Source organism: Suncus etruscus, chromosome 11 (genome assembly GCF_024139225.1).
Source record: "Suncus etruscus isolate mSunEtr1 chromosome 11, mSunEtr1.pri.cur, whole genome shotgun sequence".
Classification (NCBI taxonomy): Eukaryota; Metazoa; Chordata; class Mammalia; order Eulipotyphla; family Soricidae; genus Suncus; species Suncus etruscus.
This window is the reverse complement of record NC_064858.1, coordinates 93,345,187-93,358,915: the sequence shown is the minus strand read 5'-3', so window position 1 is coordinate 93,358,915 and position 13,729 is coordinate 93,345,187. Positions and strand designations below refer to the sequence as shown.

The window sequence follows — 13,729 nt, the reverse complement described above, 5'->3', positions numbered from 1 at the left end:
TTTCTTCTCTAGCTTAAAAATAGCATCAACATATTTCTCACCACTGAATGGTATGCCTGAATCCACAAGTTCCTTGCATGCTGGGAAATGGCAAAGGTTTGTTTGAGAGAGCTGGGATTTTCATAACACGTTTTGTGGAGAATGCTCTTAAGTTGACATAGGCAGCACTGATAAGCTGCCCCGGGCCTTGTAACATCTTGTTTAGTACATTCAGCTTATGTGTGATGTCAACAAGAAAAGCTAAGTCCATGAGCCATTTGTGATCACTCAACTCAGAAACAGCATTCCCATCTTTCTCCATGAAGGCTTTCACTTCTCTCAACTCAAAAAATCTTTTCAGGACATTTCCCCTGCTGAGCCAACGTACCTTGGTGAAATAGAGCACATCTCCATATTCTGATTCTATTTCCTCTAAAAAAGCATGGAACCTCCTGTGCTTTAAGCCCCTGGATCTGACTTGGTTGATGCATTTCACAACAACAGACATCACACTGTCACACTGCAGGCATTTACTGCAAAGGGCCTGCTGATGGATAATGCAGTAAAGAGCAATGGCCTTCTCTACACCCTCCTCTTCAAGTTTTTTTTTTGAACAAATGCCACCAGTCCATTTTTCCTCTCTGTCATCGATGGCGCTCCATCGGTTATTATTCCAACAAACCTCTTTCATGGCAAACCTGCATTCTCAATGGCATCACACAGATGCCGAAATATCTCATTAGCGGTGGTCTGGCCATTCATTGGAATTATTGTGAGCAGCTCCTCTGTCAATTCAAAATTGCAATCAACACCACGGACATAAATTGTGAGCTGTGCAGTGTCTGTTATATCTGTGCCCTCATCAAGAACAACTGAGTATGCATCAAAACATTTGACTTTCTCACACAGTTGATGATAAATGTGACTTGACATGTCAGAAATTGTGCTCTGCCACAGTATTGGCAGAAAGGCTGATTTTGCTAAACTGACCTTTCTTTTCTGGACAGATGATACTTGCAGCCTGTAATATGCATTTTTTAACAAACTCTTCTTCTGTGAATGGTTTCCCTGCCTTAGCAATCATCTCACTAACCATGTAACTAGCTTTGACTGATGCAACATTCTCTTTGGTTGCTTTCTTGAAGAAATCTTGTTGCCTCATTAGACATGCTTTAAGACTGGCAGCCCACTTGGCTTTCTCATTTCCTTGATATTTTGCACATTCCTTAGTGAATGTTGCACATTCCTTATGTACGGAGGGCTGCAAACGGCCTGCGGGCCACGAGTTTGAGACCCCTGGACTAGACCCTCAGAGTTTCTCTCAGAATTCAAGGAAGCAAATTGACTGAAAGAACCACCACCATTATTTAAAGGTTATACTCTAGGATTTTGGAAAGTTCTCCACAGTGCCCCTGTGTGTAATGATTGTGGGGGACAAAAAAAAACTGGCTTTAATTAATGAAAGGTGGGTGTTGATCAAGAAATCTTATTCCAGGTGACAGTGAAAGAACTGGTTTATCATGCAACCAACCCAGTTTGATCCCTGTCCCCACAAGATCCACCAAACAGTACTGGTGGTGACTCTCCCCACCCCGCAATCCCTGGAACACTACAGGGCCTAAGTAGCAGAGCCTGTTGGCTTAGAATGAGCAGGAGGGATTGTTGACCTCCTGAGCTCTGCTTGGAAGGATTCCTCCAAATAAAACAAAATAAGCTTTTTCAACTTCCTCAACTGGGCTTTTGATCACTTCATTAGATTTTTTAAAAGCCTCTTGTGCCTACAGAAATAAAAGTATAGGTTATATGGATATAAATATAAATATAAATATAAACAATTTGTTTGGTTTAACCCAGTGGTTCCCAGGTTGTTCTTGGTGGTACTCAGGGGTCTTTGTGATATCAGGGATCGAACTCAAAGAATGTGCTATCTTTATTGTGCTATCACCCTAGCCCACAGTAATATTTTCAATAAGTTTGTGTGTGTGTGTGTGTGTGTGTGTTATTAGTTTGTCTGACTATTGTTATATCTATTAGTCAACTTTCGTTTTGTTTGCTTGTTTTGTTGTGTGTTTTTTTGTTGGGGGGGTCACAAACAGCTGTGCTCAGGGTTTACTCCTGGCTCTGTGCTCTGGCAGGCTCTGGTGTCCATGTGAAATTCCAAGAATCGAACCGAGGTCCATCAGGGGTTGACAACGTGCAAGGCAAATGACCCACCGTTGTGCTATTGCTTCGGCCCTATTAACCAACTTTTCAAACTGAATTTTATAATTTTTTATTCCTCCCCTTCCCTTTAGTGGTGGTGTTGTTGTTGTTGCAGGGGATATGCACATGCTCTGTTGGAGTCCTGGCACTTTTCCACCTGTGCTGCTTGCCAAGGGTTGCACAATGCCAGACAGTGCTCTCACACTTGCCCATAGTATTCACTGAGGTTTGCATTCCTTTGGTGTGGCTCTTGCACCAGTCACCCAAAGGCAGACTCTTTGTTGAGGCAACGAGTTATGTTTGTGGAGCACTCCAGGGGTGGAGGTGTCAGTAAAATGCTCATACAGGTGCTCAACAGAGGCCATACTTCCTGACCATATTACTAGCATATCCTTTAAGTTTAGATGCTTGCTAGGAGTTTCATCCCTTACTGTGGTATTTATAAGTATCTGGCTGCATCAGAAATAACATAGCAGAACTGCCAGACTCAAATGAGCAAGCAAGCCTGGATTTGGCATGTGAGGTACATGTGAGGTTCCAGGGATTTGAACTTGTGACCATATACTTGAAAGGCAAGGACTCAAAACCTCCAGGCTCCTATTAGATAAGTCTTGGTATAGAAGATAAAGCTTATCTTGATTCTGTTTATAGGCATATAAATATTTATAATACATGGTAAATATTTGTAATAAATATTTGTAATAAATTGAACCCAAACTTGTGAGTTGATAATTAAGTTTTTAATAACCTTTTATTTATTTATTTAAAGAACTGTGGTTTACAAAGTTATTGATAGTCAAGTGTTGTATTTCAACACCAATCCCACCACTGGTGTCAGATCCCAACACTAGTGCTCCCATATCCTGTCATCCTCCACCTACCCATCCCTTACCTGCCACCTTGAAATTCAGCATATTAAAATTCAGTGGTTTTAGCTTACCGTATTTTCCGGCATAAAAGACTACTTTTGAAACAAAAAAAAGTCAACCGAAAATCGGGGTTCATCTTATATGTTGAGTATATCCCGAAAAATGTTTCAATATGCCGCTAAACAAAACAAACAAACAAAAAATCAGGTGGCAGAGTTTCCAAATCTCTTTCTTGGGGGTTCCCAAACAGTACTCAGGAGATATGGGGGCCACTCTGGCAAAACCCAGCTAACCGTGTTGGTGGTTCAGTGCTAGGGTCCAAGGATGGGGTATTGTTTGGTTCATGTAGTGGGGAGATTAACTGACGCCACCAGGGAATTGCCAGAAAAGGTGCCTATGATAAGGGACCAAGCACTGCAAGGCTGCTCGACCGCCTCTCTAACTCAGCCAATCCAAGCAGGCTTTTGATGCATGCAAATTAGACAATGTTCTGGACCCGAATCTACACTGTCAAAAGCCTGCTCAGATTGGCCAGAGTCAGAGAGGAAGTCTATTACAGTAGAACCTTTGAACCTTTGCTTGTTGTGATTGGCTCACTATGGTACATACAGTTGCAGCACAGGAAGGTTCTGTCTGATACAGCGAATATAGGCCTAAACCTATGTTTTAACTGCAAAATTAGGGGGTCGTCTTATATGCCCAGTCGTCTTATATGCTGGACGCTATATTTTATATTAGATTTTATGTTGTGAAAGTTGTCTTGATTTGCGTTTTTCTAATAATAAATTATGCCAAGCACCCTTTCATGAGCCTATTGCCAATCCACTTGTCTTTCTCTGAGAAGTGCCTTTCATTTTCTTTCTCCATTTTTGATAGGGTTTTTAAATTTGTTTTTGTTGATTTTTATTAAAATTTTATATATCTTGGATATTAAGCTCCTATGTGAAGTGTCAATAATTCTGTTAGCTAAAATTTTGTTAAAGATTTTGGTATCAATGTTCATCAGGAATATTGGTATTAAATTTGCTTTTATAAAAATGTTTCTGCATGCTTTGAAAATTCTACTGTAATTTCTTCCCTTTCATCTCTGATCCAGTTTAATTTAGTATTTCTTTCTCTCTCTCTCTCTCTCTCTCTCTCTCTCTCTCTCTCTCCTCATGAGTCTAACTAAAGGCTTATCTATCTTGTTTATTTTTTCAAAGAACCAAACTCTTGGTTTCAATGGATAATCATTGAGTTCTTTGTCAAATTTTCTTCTTACATTTCATTTATACTTGGTAAGCTGGAAGCCATTGTCACCAAAAGCTGGTTCATAATCGGGTAACTAGGTCAAGTAAACTGTTATTATTGGTCCTAGTTCAATCATCAGCTTCTCTTAGAGGAAGTGGTGTAAAACTGGAAGCCTAAGGGAGAATAGAACAACAGAGAACCATTCATTAAAGCAAAAACATTTTTTCTTTGATTTCTGGACCACGTTAGCAATGCTCAGGGGTTACTCCTGGCTCTGCAATCAGAAATTAATTCTGGTGGTAGCCAGGGAACCATTAGGGATGTTAGGTCAATCTCTGTTTGACCTCATATAAGGTAAGTCTTTATATAAGCCCTACCCACTGTATTATTGCTCTGGCCCCAAAGCAAAAATAATTTTTAAAAATCTAATGCATTTGCATATTTTCTTTATAGTAATATATTTCTTCCATCAGTCAGCTGATTTTTAATTATAGTAGATATTTAAATGGTCATTGTTTATTAACTAAGTAGAAACATGAAGAGATCCCTAAATCATGCACCTTAAAAAAATTCAGTCTAGGGACTGGAGAAATAATACAGTGGTAGGGTACTTGCCTTCCACATGATTAATCCCTGACACTCCATACAAGACTCCCCCAAGCCCTGCCAGGAATAATACCTGGGTGCAGAATCTGAAGTAAGTTGAGGCACAGCCACCATGGCTCCAAAAATAAAAAAAAATTAAAAAATGTCTATTTACCAGCCTCAGACCTAAAGTTTAAAAGATTAAGCTTGGCTTTTAGCAAAGACGTATTTGAAATTTATTTTATATTTGGTGTACCAGTAAATCATGGTTTTCAGTTTGTTAAATGGGCCAATAACAAGGCTAATCTTTTGGGGGAAAATTCTGGTTGAAAAAAGCACTTTGTATTAGTTTCAGGTAAATAATATTCCATTCTTTTTTATTTTTATCATGAAATATCTACTATTTACACAGAATGTATACCAAAAGGTTTCCCAATTAGGATGGATTTAAAAGAACTAAGCTTTTATTTCAGGTACATTTGTGGTAATAAATCACATAAAATGTATGAAAAAAAAAAGAGATTAGGAGACCATTAGAGTGCCTCAAGAGGTCACAATTAATTGAATTTTATCCTCATACCAACTCTGAACAAAGCAGGATAAGAAGTAATACAATAAGCTATTGTATGGATGACACTAAGGATCAAAAGGATAAGTGGGGCTGGAGAGATAGTACAGGAATTAAGGCATTTGCCTTGCATGTGGCTAATCCTGCTTCAATTCCCAGCACCATATGTGCCGAGCACTTCTAGGAGTGATCTGTGAGCAGAGCTAGGAGTAAGGTTTGAGTGCGTCTGGGGGGGACCCAACCCTCACCCCACCCAAAGGTTGTGGTTTTCCAAAAGTCTCACAGACAATAAAAACCAGTGTTCTAATCCAGTTTTCTTGGATTCGAAAATATAGTAAATCTGGATTCCAAATACATCCTTTTCAAGCCCCATCACCAACCTGGATCAAAGCTTTTTCTTTTAGTCTTAATTTTGTTGTTACCCTGACAACAGTATATAGCATGCTGAGAGCTGGGAATTCATGATATTTTGCCTTTACTATGTACATCACAGTCAGGCGCTTCAGAGGACCATCTGGTATGGTGGGGATCAAACCTGGTTTGGCTGAGTGCAAGGCAAGTGCCCTACCCACTGTACTATTTCCCTAACTTAGACTTTATGCTTATTAGCCCTAGTGTCCTCATTATCAAATGCTCTTTTATGATGGGGTTAGTATTCAAACAGGTACACTATCATGGATCACTCTTTGACGCTGTTTCTAAACTGCCTGGCTGATAGAACCCTCTGGAGCAACTGTTTTGGGGATTCTCCTTGAGAAAAAAGCTTTGAAGACACTTCTCCAGAGATGGAGAAGATTGCATAGAGCTGCCATCTTCCCTTGCTTAGCGGTCACTCTTAGGCCCGACTCTAGACTGTTCCTCCGCATGCATGGTTAAGGGAGATGACAGGTCACTTTTATAGCCCACTGTGTTACTCCCAAAGCTCCTCAATGTTTCTTCTTCACACTGTTCCCTCACCTCTACCTGGTTAACCTTCTCCTATGTCCCTGGCCTTGCTTCTCTACTCATATCCCAGTTCCTCTTGTCCTGTATAAGAATTGTTGGGGCCGGAGAGATAGCGCAGCGGTAGGGCATTTGCCTTGCATGTAGCTGATCCAAGACTGACAGTGGTTCAAAATCTTGGCATCCCATATGGCCCCCCGAGCCTGCCAGGTATGATTCCTGAGTGCAGAGCCAGGAATAACCCCTGAGCTATGCAGGGTGTGACCAAAAAAAAAAAACACACACACACACAACAACAACAACAACAACAAAAAGGATTGTTGGAATGAGATAAAGTGTCTCTGGCCATCTGAGTCAATGGTCTTTGGACCCATTCTTTTCTGATCATCAGCTCGGAGGAATGTACTCAGTCCTATACATACTGGGAAGATGGAAGTTGACCCTCATTGGCCCGACTGTGTTGGCATATCTGGCACCTGAATAGGGACACCCAATTGTAGACATAGTTGACCCCCCCACACGTAAAGGCATAAAAAGGTAGTGGGATAACAGATTTTCCAGGGTACTGGGGCATTAGCATCCTAGCCATATCTCTCTTGCTAAAATGAGGCAGAAACGGGGCCATGCTAAGACCTCTCAACATCTTTCATGCTGGACAGAATGTGCCTCACATTCCACTCTAAGGCTTTAATGTTCTGAAGGAGCCATTGACCTTTCAATAGCTCTTATGACCTTGTCTACTGGAGTAAGTGAGAGGTCTTTGTCTTCTATTGGTTTGAAGCAAAAGGCTGTTCAGAGTGATTTAATTAGAAGAGTTATTTGTGAGTTCAAGAGATAGCACAGAGGTAGGGCATTTGCCTTGCATGTGGCCAATCCAGGGCAGACAGTGGTTCTAGTCCTGGTTTCCCATATGGTCCCCTGAGCCTGTCAGGAGTGATTTCTGAGAGCAAAGCCAAGAGTAACTCCTGAGCACCGCCAGGTGTGACCCAAAAACAAAACAAAACAAACAAAATAAAGAGGAGTTATTTGTGAGCATGAATAAAGAGTTTTATTAAATAAAAAAGGTTTAGTTGGGCCAGAGAGATAGCATGGAGGTAAGGCATTTGCCTTTCATGCAGAAGGTTGGTGGTTCGAATCCCGGCATCTCATATGGTTCCCCGAGCCTGCCAGGAGTGATTTGTTTTTTTTTTTTTTTTTTGGTTTTTTGGGCCACACCCGGTAACGCTCAGGGGTTACTCCTGGCTATGCGCTCAGAAGTTGCTCCTGGCTTGGGGGACCATATGGGATGCTGGGGGATCGAACTGTGGTCTGTCCAAGGCTAGCACAGGCAAGGCAGGCACCTTACCTCTTGCGCCACCGCCCGGCCCCACCAGGAGCGATTTCTGAGAATAGAGCCAGGAGTAACCCCTGAGCGCTGCCAGGTGTGACCAAGGGGGAAAAAAAAGTTTTAGTTCATTCTAAAGATCGTGTGTGTGGCCAGGAAAGAATGTGCCAGAAGTAAAGGAGAAAAAAATTACTCACCCTGGAATGCAAGGACTCCAAAATGAGGTGCACTAACAGCTTTTTAAATTTATTTTTAGAGGAAATAGTCAAACCTCTGGGGTACTTTTTCATGCAGTTGTGATGTCAGAGCAGAGTGTGACTATAATATATAGCTAGGTTATCTAAAATTTTGTCAGCAGGTGGCACCTCTTTCCTTATTTTATCCTTTCTCTCAAGGAAAGACACATTGTTCCTTTGTCTTTGTTGCTTTGAGTTCTTGTAAACTGGGTTAGCCAAATCCCAGCCCTTCTCCACAATATCCTGTTTAAGCAACTTTATCTGCAACTTGTTCTCTTTACATTTTATTTATTTCTTCTTTCCAGAAAGGATTTTCAATGGATTACAATACCTAATAGTAAGATACAAAGAGAAAACAAATAGAAATAGCAATATAGAATAATCATATATAGGATTTTAATCTGAGTTGCGGGTACCTGAAACCCCACAAAAGCTATTAATATTGGGGCCGAAGCGATAGCACAGCAGTAGGGCATTTATTTGCCTTGCATGCGGCCAACCCTGGACAGACCTGGGTTCTATTCACGTCATCCCATCAGGAGTAGTAATCCCTGAGTGACACCAGGTGTGGCCCAAATGTTATTAATGTTATTAATAACTATATATGTTGGGGCCGGAGTGGTGGCGCTAGAGGTAAGGCATCTGCCTTGCCAGCACTAGCCTAGGATGGACCGCGGTTTGATCCCCCAGTGTCCCATATGGTCCCCCAAGCCAGAAGCCACTTCTGAGCGCATAGCCAGAGTAACCCCTGAGCGTCACCGGGTGTGGCCCAAAAAACAAACAAAAAAATCTATATATGTTTATTTATAGACAGTAGTTCCACCCTATCAGAGGGGATAGATTTAAATCCCCCAATGGTTGCTTGAAACTAGAGAGAATACTGAACACTTAGAGATTGTGTTTTTTCCTATGCACATATATTTACAGTAAAGTTTGATTTCTAAATTAGGCCCAGTAAGAGGTTAATAGCAATAATAAAATAGAACAACGACAGCAATGGATTGTAATGAAATTTATGTGAATGTAGTTTCGCCCAGGATATCTTACTGTAATATTTTGACTGTATGTAAGTTATATGGTGCAGGAGGGCACTTCTCTCCATAAAAATATACAGTAATTTTTATTTGGCTGAGGGCCAGGGAGAGGAGAGAGAATTTACTTTTCTAGGATTTGAAATGAAAATGCATGATCACACCTAGGTTACTGAAAGTCAGTTTGCCTTGTATGCCCTCTGGTTTTAGTAGCATGATTTACAGTGAATTATTCCGAGTCTGTAAGCACTAAGCTGGACTTTTACTATCTGGCAGTCTCACGCTTGTGCAATCAGCATCCTTTAATCTGCATGCTTCCTTTTTGCAAGATGCAACTGTCACTCAACTACTTCATTCTGTGTAGAATGAGCCCTGATGGTGGATGAGGCTCAGAGAGGATGAGAGACCTGGACGTGTCTTCTAGATAGGTTTGAGGTGTGTGTCTAAATCCCTTTGGAGTAAGATTCCCTTCTCTTGGAGAGTATTGGCCTGCAGAAAGAAAAAGGAACTTGTAGAATCAGTGGTCCTCAAACTACAGCCCTCGGGCCACAGACTGTATTTGCTCCCGTTTTATTTCCTCACTTCAAAATAAGATATATGCAGTGTACATAGGAATTTGTTAATAATTTTTGTTTTTACTATAGTCCTGCCCTCCAATGATCTGAGACAGTGGACTGGTCCCCTGTTTAAAAAGTTTGAGGACCACTGACTGTAGATAGATACTCATGGAAAAAATTAGAATTGAACCAAGCAGCTTACATTCAAATGTGGAAATCTATCATTGGGTGATTCTGTTTATGGGGTGGTGGGGGAAGAAAAAGAAAAAGAAGCAGCCTGGTAGGTAACTCCATCTCGGCCATCTCTTTCTTCTCTCTCTTTCTTTCTTTCTTTTTCTTTCTTTTCTTTCTTTCTTTCTTTCTTTCTTTTTTTCTTTCTTTCTTTCTCTTTCTTCATTTCTTTATATTTCTTTCTTTTTTTATTTTTCTTTATTCTTTCTTTCTTTCTTGTTTATTTCTTTCTTATCTTTCTTTTCTTTTTCTTCTTTCTTTCTTTCTTCTTCCTTCCTTCCTTCTTCCTTCCTTCCTTCTTTCCTTCCTTCCTACCTTTTCTTTCTTTCTTTCTTTCTTTCTTTCTTTCTTTCTTTCTTTCTTTCTTTCTTTCTTCTGTCTTTTCTTTCTTTTTCTTTCTTTCTCACTTTCTTCTTTCTTACTCTTTCTTTCTTTCCTTCCATTCGTTCTTTCTTTTTTCTTTCTTTCTTCTGTCTTTTCTTTCTTTTTCTTTCTTTCTCACTTTCTTCTTTCTTACTCTTTCTTTCTTTCCTTCCATTCGTTCTTTCTTTTTTCTTTCTTTCTTCTTTCCTTCCTTTCTTTCTTTCCTTCTTCCTTCCTTCCTTCCTTCCTTCTTTCTTTCTTTCTTTTTCTTTTCTTTTCTTTTTCTTCTTCCTTCCTTCCTTCCTTCCTTCTTCTTTCTTTCTTTCTTCTTTCTTTCTTTTTTCTTTCTTTCTTTCTTCTTTCTTTCTTTCTTTCTTTCTTTCTTCTTTCTTTCTTTCTCTCTTCCTTCCTTCCTTCCTCCTTCCCTCCCTCCTTCCTCCCTCCTTCCCTCCCTCCCTCCTTCCTTCCTCTCTCCCTTCTTCCTTCCTTCCTTCCTTCCTTCCTTCCTTCCTTCCTTCCTTCCTTCCTTCCTTCCTTCCTTCCTTCCTTCCTTCCTTCCTTCCTTCCTTCCTTCCTTCCTTCCTTCCTTCCTTCCTTCTCTTCCTCTTCCTTCCTTCCTTCCTCCTTCCTTCCTTCCTTCCTTCCTTCCTTCCTTCCTTCCTTCCTTCCTTCCTTCCTTCCTCCTTCCTTCCTCTCCTCCCTCCCTCCCTCCTCCCTCCTCCCTCCCTCCCTCCCTCCCTTCCTTCCTTCCTTCCTTCCTTCCCTCTTATTCTATTAAATGCACCAGGATCTACAAACTTTATCGCTTGAGTTCTAGACATTCAATCACCCCACATCCAACGCCACCACCAGTGTCCACTCGCCTCCACCAGCGTCCCCAAGTTTCCAAGTTTCTATCCTAAAAAACAAAAAAACCCCCCTCACACCTGCACCTGCCATCAGAGATGGGGTGGTGGGGTGTAGGTCCCCGCAGCTAAAGATGCCGGAGAGCCCCCTAAATCCCCGCTCCGCAACCCGGCTGCCGAGAAGGTGGAGGTGCTATTCCCGGGGGTACGCCTCTCCACGCCCACAGGTTGCCAGATGTTGGGGCGCACCTGGGAGCGCGGGGCTGGGCGGGGCGCACCGGGGTGGCGGACTCTGGACTTTGTCGGGCTCAGTCCCCGCTCTGTTGGCGCGCAGAGGGGGGTCCCATGGCCGGCCCCGTGGGGTCCCCCTACCCCGCGCGCACGAACCCCCGCCTGGACGCGTTCCTGCGCCGGCACCTGGCCCCCCAAGTCTACGATGCCATCCGCGCGTACGAGGCGTGCGTGGCCGTGTCCGAAGCCCAGAAGCGCTTTTGGGGGTTCGTGGTGCTCAGCGACCGGCTCCTCTACCTGACCCAGAACCCCCCCAAAACCCTGCGGCAAGTCGTGGCTCTGCGGGACGTCGTGGCCATCGACCTGGTGAGGAGTGTGGTGGGGTGGGCTTGGCCGGACGCCCCCTTCTCGGAGTCCCCCACTTCCAACTCTCTGCCTGGACACCCCCACCCTAACCCCCACCCCGTCCCTTGAGGAACCCCTACCTGCATGCCCGCAAGCCGCCTAGGAAAGTTGTGCGTTTGGAACCCAAAATCTATACCCGCGCCAGGACGAATAGGGCTGCAGGGTGAAGAGTTTGGTCTGATGGAAAGAGCACTTTTTTGTTTTGTTTTGGTTTGTTTTTTTAGGGGGCCCACACCCAGCTGTGCTCAGGGGTTACTCCTGGCTCTGAGCTCAAAATTTGCTCCTGGCAGGCTCTGGGAATCATATGGGATGCCAAGGATCAAACCAACGTCTGTCCTGAGTAGCTGCGTGCAAGGCAAACCCCCTACCGCTGTGCTACCTCTCCAGCCCCACGAGTCTTTCTTGAAGTCTTTATGGACCAGATATTAAAACTCACACCCATGCAAAAAAAAAAATGCCATGTGATAAAGTTTTGTTTGTTTGTTTTGCCTTACAGACCTTCTCTGGCTAGCACCCACAGCAGAAGTGCTCAGTATAAATAGATGAATACACATACGCATCAGTGGTGTGAGTGAATATGCACTGGGACATCTCTAGTAGGTCCTTTGATCCCTAGTGGGCTCAGGGAGCCAAGAAAACTAGCTCAAGGGATTTGGAGCATATGTTTTTTGCTTTCGGGTAGCCCAAGGTTGAGCATTGTTCTCTGAGCAGGGTGTTGAACTGTACGTGAGCAACTCGGCTGTGGGACCCAACCAGCAAGAATAAAAATCTTAGTATAGCAGGTAGGGCACTTAACTTGCACCCTGACTAATCCACTTTGATCCCTTGTACCCCAGAGGATGTCCCCCAAACCATCAGGACTTATCTCAGATCACAGAGCCAGGAGTAAATTCTGAGCACAGCTGGGTGGAGTCTAACTCTTCCCCCACACCCCAAACAATAAAGGGCTCCAACCATTCTGGTCCTAGAGTGTGATCCAGTAGTCTTTTTTTTTTTTTTTTAATTATTTTATTTTATTTTGGGTCACACCCGGTGGCACTCTGGGTTACTCCTGGCTCTGTGCTCAGAAATCGCTCCTGGCAGGCTCGGGGGACCCTATGGGATGCCAGGGATGGAACCACAGTTTGTCCTGGGAAGGCCGAGTGCAAGGAAAACGCCCTACCGCTGTGCTATTGCTCTGGCCCCTCATCAAGTAGTCTTACAAAAGATCCCATCTAATGTGGCTCAGCCTTTTCCTAGGTTTTAGTGCTTGCAACCATATTCCTTTCCCCCAGGAATAGATTTACAGTAGAAACCTGCAGCAGATTGAAAGCAGTCTTGTCTCCAATTACTGTCCCCCCCCACCCCCCCCCACTCACTACCTTGTCTCAGTGCTTTCTAAGTCCCTCCTTTCTTTTTCCGTGGGGACAGGTGTCTAGCCTAGTTTTTCTTGCCCATGTCCCTGCAGTTCCCCAAGGGAGAGGCTGGCGAGACTCTTGCTGGGACTTTCTTTATTGCCAAGAGAATTGTAACTTGTTTGGAACACTTACATAAGAAAAGAATAAATTAAATGAAAACAATACTGGCTTCTTTTTCTTCTTAAAATGACACTCTGGGTTAATACTAATGTTCAAGTTTTATGGACTATTGTTTTTAATTTTTTTGGTTTTTGCTTTTTGGATCACACCCGGGACACTCAAGGGTTACTCTTGGCTCTGTGCTCAGAAATCGCTCCTGGTTTGGGGAACCGACATGGGATGCCAAGGAATCAAACCGAGTCCTAGGTTAGTGAGTGCAAGGCAAATGCCCTACTTGTACCACCGCTCTGGCCCCTGTTTTTATTTTTTGAGTAAAAGTTGGAAACACAACTTTTTCTTTACTAGGTTCTCTTGAACTCAATTAAAAACTAAATTTTAGACCAAACATTTTATAAAAAATTAAATGTAGTTTCCCCTACTATTTGTCAGTGTAGACATTTATCCTTTTGAGAGAAAATAAAATAATTTTAGGATATTGTTAGTCCCATTCCCACAAGAAACATTTTATATGTTTTGGCAGTTACTGTATATCTTTTTTCCTATTTTTTGTTTGTTTTGTTTTTATGTATTGGAATATCTCTCCAATTCGACTGTGTATTTTTCTGACTCACACA

The 13,729-nt window shown here is 42.6% G+C and overlaps 1 protein-coding gene across 1 annotated transcript in view; it reads left to right on the top strand.

Moving 5' to 3' along the window:
- The first annotated feature begins 11,307 nt into the window (after positions 1 to 11,307).
- The window catches only part of C11H12orf56 (chromosome 11 C12orf56 homolog), a 97,027-nt gene continuing 94,605 nt past the window's right edge, over positions 11,308 to 13,729 (top strand). Inside the window, exon 1 of the mRNA XM_049783017.1 lies at positions 11,308 to 11,559. Coding sequence (XP_049638974.1) covers positions 11,308 to 11,559 — 252 coding nt within the window. The remainder of the gene's footprint in view (positions 11,560 to 13,729) is intronic.